General features: G+C 40.7%; 1 protein-coding gene across 1 annotated transcript in view; it reads left to right on the top strand.

Moving 5' to 3' along the window:
* Positions 1-1,171: 1,171 nt before the first annotated feature.
* LOC114050029 (F-box only protein 28) overlaps positions 1,172-10,312 on the top strand; it is a 61,812-nt gene continuing 52,671 nt past the window's right edge. The window contains exon 1 of the mRNA XM_027871556.1: positions 1,172-1,438. Coding sequence (XP_027727357.1) covers positions 1,172-1,438 — 267 coding nt within the window. The remainder of the gene's footprint in view (positions 1,439-10,312) is intronic.

The following is a 10,312-nucleotide window of genomic DNA, read 5'->3' as shown; positions in this document are numbered from 1 at the left end:
AGACAACTAACACCACCGACAGCAAAGTGGTCATTCTGATTCTTCTTTCCCTCCTTGGGCTCCCTCATGGGACCCTGAAGCTTTTTCCTCTTGTAGAAGGAGAGTCTATTTGCCTCTGTTTTAAGAATTTACTTTGTCTTTATAAACAGTTATCCACAAACATTTGCTATTCTGAGTATACTTACTGGGAGAAGGCAATGGGTGTGGGGCGAGGTATGAGGGGGATAGCATCCCCAGAGAAGAGAGACACTTTAATCAAGAGGTGTTCTGCCAGAGCATAAGTGGCATATATACTAGGAAATCCATACTTACCACCCCATCTCTCCTAGGATTAAACTCAAGAGAATCACCTGGTTAAGTGACTTGCCCATGGATATACAGCTAGGATGTATCAGCGAGGACTTGAACCAAGGTCTTCCTTACTCTAATGCCAGGCCCTCATCCACAATTCCACACACAGTCTCTCAAACATAACAGGTCACTGAATAACTTTTTGTTTCATGAATGAGTGGCCTTACAGTTTAATGTCCTCCATGCACGGAATGTTCTCCCTGATCTTCTCTGACTCCTGATCTCCCTGGCTTCAAGTCCCAAGTAACACCCTGCCTTCTCCAGGAAGTCTTCCCCAGCCCAGCTTAATTCCAGGCTTACTATTATTTCCTATTTATCCTGTATATAGTTACTTTGTACACATTTGTTTGCAGGTTGTCTTCCTCCATTGAATTGTAAGCTCCTTGAGGGCAGGTGCTGTCTTTTGCTTCTTTTTGTATCCCCAGGGCTTAGCACAGTGCCTGGCACACAGTAGGCGCTTAATAATTGTTCTGAACTGAACTGAAGCTGGAGGCAGAGGATCTAGGTTCAAATCCTGGCTCTGCCCCTTACAGTGCGGGCGAGCTAGGGCAGATGGCTCCTTTTCTCCGGGCGGGTCCTCGCCTGTCAAACGAAGGGAGTGGCTCGGACCTCGAGGGTCCCTTCCATCCCAGAAAGAGTCCCACCCACCCAAAGTAACCTCGCCTTCTGGGGGAACCCCCCTTTCTGGGCTCCTGGCTCTCACTGCAGTGCGCCCCCACCCTCGGAGGAGGCGAAGAGGGAAAAGGTGCAGGAAGTGACGTACAGGAAGTGTCCCTTTTCCCCTTGCAGCAGGGGGAAGGCATCAAGCCCTCCCCCCAAGATGGCGGCGGTGACGGAGGAGTGGATGGCGGAGGAAGGAGGCGGTGGCAGCTGCGGCGGCGGCTCTTCTCTGGCCGCTGGGGCGTCCCAGCGACTGTCGCCGCTGCCCCCGCCGCAGCCGGCGCTGCTGGGACCCCAGTCGCCGGCCTCCCCGGCCCTGGCCTTGGACCAGCTTCCTCACAACAACACGCTGGTGGCGCTGCCCATCGTGGCCATCGAGAACATCCTCAGCTTCATGTCCTACGACGAGATCAGCCAGCTCCGCCTGGTGAGGCTCTCCCCTCCCCCCCTCCGGCCCTCCTCTCTCCCAACCCCCTCCCCCAACGCCGTCCTTGCCTCCGCGGGGCAGGCAGTGGGGGAGGGACGCCAACCCCCCACACACCCCCGGCCCAGCGTCCAACCACCGAGAGCTCGGAGGGAGGGGCGTGTCCGGCTCCCCCTCCACTCTGGGCCCACCCCTACCTGGGGAGGTGGCGAACCCCTCCTGGACAGCCGCGGGGACGTCCCCTGTACCCCCCTCCTCCAGCTCCCAGGAAGGGGAGACCCAGTCGTCTGCACCCCACACTCCTGCAGTCTAGTCCCTACCACGTCAGGGGGTCCAGGCTCTAAGACCAGTGCCCCCATTTTCATCCACCCCCCCTAAGGTTGTTTGTTAAAAAAGAGATACTGTGATTGGCTGGCTTCATCTTGCTAGAATGTGAGGTATTGTTCCCCACCTCAACTCCCCATCCTAGAGTATCACAGTACTCTAGCGAGAGTGGGTTAAAGCACCTCTGTCATTTCCCAAGAACCTTGTGAAAGGGTCAAGACACGACTCTCAGCAGCTTGAGTCTGTTTTCTTACCCCAACACCCAGTGTCCTCTTGACCCATAAAAACATCCCTGGAAAACAGGCTTTGAGACATCTGCTGTCACCCTTGACACTTTCTCCTTGCCCCCAACCAACTTGCCGTTTGTCGATCTTGCTCTCCCTTGCAATATCTTCTAACTAGAGTAATTTACTTCTACCCCTCTGGCTTTGGAATCTTTTATATCCCGTAATTGTGTCTAGCTTCGTCCATGAGTTTCATAAATAGAATCTGTCATTAGAACTTGACTTCACCCAAGGGGCTTGGCTCGAGATTTGACAGTGATTCAGTTCACTCATGTTTTGCTTCTTTTCAGTGATTTTCTCTTTGAATGGAATAAGGAAAAGATTAAAGAAGGTGGGCATTTTGATGTGTGGTTTGAAAAAACCACATATGAGTAGAAGCTAAAACTGCAGTCTGTTTTCAAGAAGACAAAGACATCACACTTGAGTGTGCATAGTGCCTTTTCTTTCGAAGAGATAGAATAGATTAAGTTGTATATTTATTAGAATTTTGTCTTTATGGAAATCATACCAATTTGAGGAAGAAAGCTCATGAAGTCACAGAAAAAATACTAATTTGAAATGATAGCCAGGTTTCTAGTCAGCAAAATTATCAAGCTGTGCCAATCTCTGCATGATACAAAATTCTTCAACATTAGAATAATTTTTAAAGTAGGTTGTCCTTGTATTTCAAGTAAATGTCACTGTAAATTTATAATATTTAAATATTCCTTATTTTCCCCCCAAAATAAGAATTCTTGCCTGAGATCATGTACTTTTGTGATTTCTGAAAATGGGCATAACAGTACTTTTGTTCAGTGGCTTTGGAATTTGTGTTACTGTCAATTTTCAATGTGGGGGGAGGAATTTTTGAAGTTTAGAATGATTTTAAGATAGCTTTTCTCTAGAGGGGAAAACCAGTTTGTTTTGAGGTTAATATTAAAACATCTCATAATCACTGGAAATGAGTAGTCTTATATAAAACCTATAGATTCATACTCTCTTAATTTTTTAATTGGTAAGTTTAGTCTTTATTTCAGGCATTAATATACAGGTCTGCATATAAGGATTCTCCCCTCCCCCATCCCATAAAATTCTGCATCCATTTTCTCTCATCTTTCTGCAAAAGTGTTTTTTCCCTAGATCTTCACAGTGCACATTCTTATTCACATATATAAAATATGACATAATGCTCATGTTGTTTATCTTTTGTGAGGAAGTTGAGGTGAATCATATAAGCCTTTACTCTGAAGCCTCTAATATGGTCCATGATCCCATACCATTTTCAAAGAGGTTTTCTCCTGCCAGTAGATGTCAGCACTGCCTTGATTATTATCTCTTTCTTTTTGTGGAAATCGGCAGGAAAATACACCTAGTTGGTGGTAGGGCTTTATTTGCCTTTGAAGCTAAAGTAACAATTTATACAATAAGCTTAGTTTACAAAAGATAAAAAATTGATTATATATATTAGTACATAAGTTTCCTTGTATTGTAAACTAGGGGTTTTTGAGAAGAATTAAGTCTATTTAAAATATATAATATTTTGCCTGTTTCTGAATACATTCCTTATAATTATTGTTCTGTCGGTTTAACAGTCTTTTATGGGTTATTATGACCTCTTTCTTCTTTTGCCATTTTTTTTAGAAATTTTACTATAGCACCCTAATTAGGTGGTAATCAGATATAGGTCACAGGGGCCACATTCAAATTCTTATTCATGTCTATGTTCTTTAGATGATCTGATAGAAGAAGTTGAAATTGCTAAAATGAGGTTTTTGCATTATTTGTATAATTTAACAAGTTGACAGACTTTTCTTTGTTTCTCCATACCACGGATTATTGAGATTTGACTATTTATGCAATGAATTCCAAAAAATTGTCAAGACTCTTTAGTTATCTTGGGATTTTGTTGTATTTGTGTGCTTGTTCTCCCCTCCTCTAGAACCTTGCTTTAGTAATCATGTTTTTTCACATATGTTCAATCTCTCCCTTTCTGGTTTCTTATCTATTACATGTTTCTGATTCCCTAATCCTAAAAAAGCATTTCCTTAACTCTTCTGACCTATCAAGCTACCATCCCATCTCTTTCCCTTTGAATACCAACCTTCTTGGAAAAAGCTATTTATACTAGATACTTCATTGTTCCTCCACCACCCTCACTCTACTGAAACCATTCTCTCTAATGTCAGCAATGACCTGCGCATTGCCAGATCCAAAAGCATTTTTTCCTTCCCTTTTTATCCCTCATCCCTTTGCACTATTGGCAGATTTTGAGTCTATTGAACAACCATTTCCCCAAATATTTTCTTTTTCCCTTGGATTTTGGGACAGTATGCTCTTCCTGGTTCTTCTACTGTCTCTGTAACCATTCTGTCTCCACTATCTCTTCCCTGCTCCTTTAATCTTGGTATTTCCCAAATTTGTACTCAGTCTTCTTTATTTTCCCCATTCATTCATTGCTTTCCAGGTCTCTCTAGCTTTGACTTTTCATCTAAACTTTGTACATGTCTCAGACTCTATATGAAATCATCGTGTGGATATGCCATTAGTAACTCAAAATCCCCAGTGTCCAAAACTGAACATGTTTCTCCAAAAACTTGTTTTTCTTCTTACTTGACTCTCTGTCAGTGATACCACCATTCACCCAGTTGCATATGTTTGAAACTTTGTTATAACTGTTGATTTTACCCCTTCCCTCAGATGGACCTCCAGTCATTGTCAAGTCCTGTTGATTTTCTCTCTACATCTCTCAAGTCCTTCTCATCTGTATTCCTAGTGCCAATACCCCAGTAGTGGCCCTCATTACCTAACACTTCAACAACAATTGTACACTTCCCATTTCTGCTCTCCCCTCCAACATATCCTGCTGCCAGTTTAATTTTCCTTGTGGACATATCCTAACATATCACTCTCCTCTGCTGAAAACAATCCATAGGCTTCTTGCTACATACTAAATAAATTCCAAACTATTTAAATTGTCATTCAGAGCCTCCCGTAATGCTTTTTGAGCCTTATCTCATACTATTGCAAGTATGCCAAACTGGAGTAGCCGCTGTTTCCCATATATCACTATCCATGCTATTGTTTTGCCCGAAATTCCCTCTCCTGCCTCTTTATTTGAAATTGGAACCTTCCTTTAATTCTCAGTTGAAAAGCTATCTTCTCTCTTTTCTCTCTCCCACATTCCCATCAGTAATAATTCTTCCTTCCTTTGAACCTCAAATAGCACTTGTTTGAACCTCTCTTTTGTTTCTTGCATATATCTTTTTGTAAAGGATGGAGGAACAAGTATTTATTAAACACCTTCTATGTACCAGCCACTGTGCTACCATGTGCATCTACACTGTGCCAGGCACATAGTCTCACTTGAGATAACATTTGTATTACAATTGCTTGTGAATCTTTACTACTCTATGAAGTTATAAATACCACAGAGACTGTTACTACTTTATTTGATCTTTGTACTTTCCCTAGCTCAGTGTTCTGTACATAATAAACACTGAATAACTGTCTGTTGATGTTAAGCCATAATGGATGTTGATTCATTAACTGCACCTAGTCCTTGGAAATCTTGGCTATACAAACATTTTGTTTCTTGTCATATAGATATCCCTTGTTTTAAACATATTCAAAGTGTGCCTCATAGCATTCTTTTGAATAGTGTTTCTCTTCCCCCCACCTTCCTACTCTCAATGCATTTAATGTTATTTGTCTTACAGATTTTTTGGATGACCCATTATCCGTAGGACATGTACTTTGAATTGCTTTTCTAATAGAGCTAATAGATTTTGTGCTGCCCAGTTCTCTTGAGATGGGGGACAGAACAGGGCTATGAGGGCTACATAGAATCTCTTAGTTAAAAGTGACCATAAAATCAATGTAGTCCAACCTGGAACGTAACAGTGGTTGGTCATCCGTTTTTGAAACAATTGACTGAGGCCCATGGCCATAGAAAAGATGAAAACTACTTTGAATCTGTAATCTTGAATCAAATGTACCATGCTTTGACCCATTTAAGAGTATAGCAAATGTGGAAAGTTTATTTCATAGAAATGTCCTATAGAGAATTTCTTCTAGACCTCCATTTTTTAACGTAGTCTTTTTTGTTTTTGTATATGGAGGAACGAGCAGGCATAGCACAAAGCATTGGGAAATATAAAGATAATTTATGTTTGGCTTTGAAAAATGTAGACAGCTTGATACTTCATTCCCTTCTTGTCTTCGACTATTGGTGGCCTAAAATCCAGTTAAGACAATATATGGGAAGAGCAGATTTCAAATTGCTATAGATAATTAAATTCTACAGGTTGTGTGTGTATGGTGTGTGTCTATGTGTGTGTGCATGCGTGCATACATGTGCCTACCATATGAATGTCACTCTATTAGAAATTCACAGATATTTGAGGGTTGACTGTACTTTTCTCTCTCTTTTTTTTTTTTCTTGGCTATGCAGTGGGATTAAGTGATTTGCCCAGGGTCACACAGCTAGTAATTGTTGTGTGTCTGAGGCTAGATTTGAACTCAGATTCTTCTGACTCCAAGGCCAGTGCTCTATCCACTGCACCACCTAGCCGCCTCGGGTTGATTGTACTTTGCTATTATAAAAATTATTTTCTTTGAAGTTGAATAAGTGTAATTAGATCAGTCCCACATTTCAGTTGTGGTCTTTAAGAACTTTAATTCTGCAGTAAAGATTATTCAAGTATATTCATGTAATAGAAGAATTTAAAAATTTTTGAAGTTCAGACTTCTCGCTTCTTACTTGTGAGTTTGGGTCAGTATCTGAACATCTATAGGAAATGGTTTTGACCACATTCAGTGCAGTTCAACAAAAAGTCCATACTTGAAGCCTTTCCAGCTTGGAAAGATTTAACAGTGTTTATGCTCTTTTGAGAATCCAAGGCCACTTGCACTGCACAATAAAGTATCTGGGTAGAACTTTAGGGTCTTATTAATAGCATTATTTGTATGCTAATAATATACATATGCAACAGACATTCTTCATGTTATGCTTATTTACAGTGTTAATGGATAGTGCTTCTACATCTGTTCTTTTTTCGCATGAATTATATATCAAATACAAGCATTCATACCTTTTTTTTGGTATCCTCAGCGATTTGCATGGTGTCTGGCACATAGTAAGTTAGTAAATGCTTGTTGATTTGACTTGTTCAGGCACAGCTAGTGAGTGATAGAATCAGGACTAGAATCCAGGACTCCTACCTCATAATCCCATACTTTTTTTCTAGTATTTTCAGTGCCAGTATCAACAGGACTTAGGTCAAAGAAGTACATACTGCTCTTTTCAGTGATAAAACGATTTTCATTCTAATCTTTGAAAAATGTAAACAAAATACAGTGATCTTGACTAACTAGGTGGGAGTTAGTTGTAAATTTTCCATAGGAGTTACTGTAAATTCTTGAACAGGAGGAGAGAACATAGAAATTTGTTTTTCTACTGTTTAGAAGGGGAGATTAAGGAGAGCGAGAGTGCTATTGTAAACTAGGTATGAGATAATGTCACTACCTGGAATAAATGTAATCAAGAAATGAGATATTATCACTACCTGGACTAAAGTGGTATGATTGTAGACATATTAGAAGCAGCTCTATCTCAAATGCTTCTTGAAAGAATTGGGAAATGGTAGATTGAATGTGGGTAGCAAAGAAGAGAAATTAATTGAAGTTGGCTCCAAAGTGTTAGTCTGGGGTATCTCTACATTTATTTCTTAGGTTACAGAATCCAAATTATAAATTTTTGCTATAAAAATATTCTATTACCTTTAATCTTGATTTATGAAGAAAATTTTTGTTACAATGAAATTTCTTCATTGGTGAATTATTTATTGTTTATAGACATAGAATTTCTCTGCATCTGAGAAAATAGTGCGAGTAATGTATCATAAGTTTATATCCTATTATCCAGTGAAGTGTTCTCAATGCTGAAAGGTTTGAAGCCAGCCTTCCTGTACTCCCTAAAAAACTCGCAAACTGTGGTGTTAAAGCTAGAAAAGGTGTTAGGGATCATCTGGTCCAGCTCGTTGGTTTTACAGAGAAAAAAACAGACTCTCGAGAGGGAAAGTGACCTGCCCAAGCTCACCAATAAAAAGGAAGGCTTATTCAACACTTACTGAAAGTGGAGCTAAAGTACAAACAAGTAGGACCCAGATTCGGACTCATGAGACATTAGAACCAACTTTGTTCAACTCCTTCATTTTACAGAGGAGGAAATAGAGACCTCCAGTTAGTGTCAGAGCAGGTACTGGCATTTCTCCTGACTTCTGTGTCAATACACTTTTAAGCCAGAATGTTGAAAGGGACTTGGCCTCCCACTGTTTGGGTCACAGGCACTTCCAGAGCATCAGACCTTAGTTGTGTTACTTAGAACAAACAACTTCATCTGCAAAATAATGTCAAGGCCTAGATTAGCGAAGTGGCTCACCCCAGATAGTAGAACTGGGATTTATTTATCCTTAGATACTCTGAATTTAAATCCCGCCATTTTCCCCAGTGTCATACTGCCTCACCCATTTATCATCCCATTTCAGGCAAATTCTTTTGGAGAGAAGAGTTATGAATTGAACTGGCTATAAGTTTTTTGTTTTTGATCTTTCCTCCATTGGAATTTAGGAAGTACCTATATTGGCATTACTCCCTTATTTTGCTGAGGTATTTTTCTCCCTCATGTGAGTTTTATATTTTCAACCTGATCCTCCTGCTTAGCTGCCAAGCTCTAAGATTTCTGGGGGAGAAAAATTCAAGGGGGAAAAAAAGCTTTAGGTTGGGGGAAGCCTCTGTGACTTTTCCCTTCTGCGTGAGCTCCTTTCCTACTCCCTCTGCTTCTAGTACCCTCTTCCCAAAACTACTTTGTATTCATTTTGTAGGTAATATGCATACTTATATGTATGCACATTGTTTCTCCCTGTAGTAAGTTGCCTAATAAGTATGTGTTGAATGATCCTACAACTTCTTCCTAACCAAAAGGGATCCATCTCCCTTACTACTATGGGCCAGTTGTGGAAGTGGGAGGTGGGTTTCCTGGTCTGTGTGGCTGCTGGGCTGTGAGAAGGATTTGGAAGGGGCTCCTGAATCAACCAACCATTTTATCATGTGCTTTCTATGTGCCAGGAACTATGCTAAATCCTAAAGATACTAAGACAAAAAAGAAATAGTACCTTTTCTCGAGGAGTTTATATTCTGTTGGGCAAAATAACATATCCTCATATAAATAGTGACAATACATACAAAGTAAATGCATAGTAATTTCATAAGGAGGGCAGCTAGGTGGTTCAGTGGATAGAATGCCAGACCTGGAGTCAGAAAGACTTATCTTCCTGAGTTCAAATTCAGCCCCAAAAACTAGTTGTGAATCCCTGGGCAAGTCACTTAACCTTGTTTGCCTCAGTTTCTTTATCTGTAAAATGAGCTGGAGAAGGAAACGGTGAACCACTCCAATATCTCTGCCAAGAAAATCCCAAATGGGGTCATCAAGAGTCAGATGTGACTGAAATGACTAAACAACAACAACAAATTTCACAGGGAGCGTGGTGCAGTAAGAGCTAGAGAAATCAGTAAAGGTCTCATTAGGAGGTGGCATTTCAGCTGAGTTTTAAATAGACTTTAGATTCTAGGAGGCAGAGGTGAGAAGGGAATACATTGTAAGCATGGAAGACTTCCTGTGTGAAGGTGTAGAGACTGGAAACAGTGTACAGTGTAAAGGAACAGCTTGTTTGTTTTCTATGTTTGGGCCAGCTGGTGGCACAGTGGGTAGAGTGCTAGGACTGGAGTCAAGAAAGCCTGAATTCAAATCCAGCCTCAGGTACTTACTAGCTTTGTGACCCTGGGCAAGTCACTTAACTTCTATTTGCCTCAGTTTCCTCAAATGTAAAATGAAGATAATAATAGCACCTATTTCCCGGGGTGGTTGTGAGGATCAAATGAGATGAAAATTGTAAAGCACTTAGCATAGTGCTTTATAAATGTTTTTTATAAACTGTTGGCCAGTTTGGCTGAATCTTATAGTGCATGAGGGAGAGTAACACATAATAAGTCTGGAAAGGAAGGCTTCAAATATATTGTGAAGGGCTTTAAATGTCAAACAGAGGAGTTTATATTTAATCCAAAAGGCAAGAGGAGCCACTGGAATTTCTTGAGCAGGAAAGTGACATGATCAAACCTATGCTTTAGAAATAACCATCGAAGTGATAATTAAACCAATGGAGCTGATGAAATCACTGAGAGCATAGAGAGGGAAGTGGAGAGATCCCAGGACAGAGACGGGGTGAGACATGGA

The sequence above is a fragment of the Vombatus ursinus genome, unplaced genomic scaffold (genome assembly GCF_900497805.2).
Source record: "Vombatus ursinus unplaced genomic scaffold, bare-nosed wombat genome assembly UNPS02014798.1, whole genome shotgun sequence".
Classification (NCBI taxonomy): Eukaryota; Metazoa; Chordata; class Mammalia; order Diprotodontia; family Vombatidae; genus Vombatus; species Vombatus ursinus.
The sequence above is the reverse complement of the archived record's forward strand: the minus strand, read 5'-3'. Positions and strand labels throughout refer to the sequence as shown.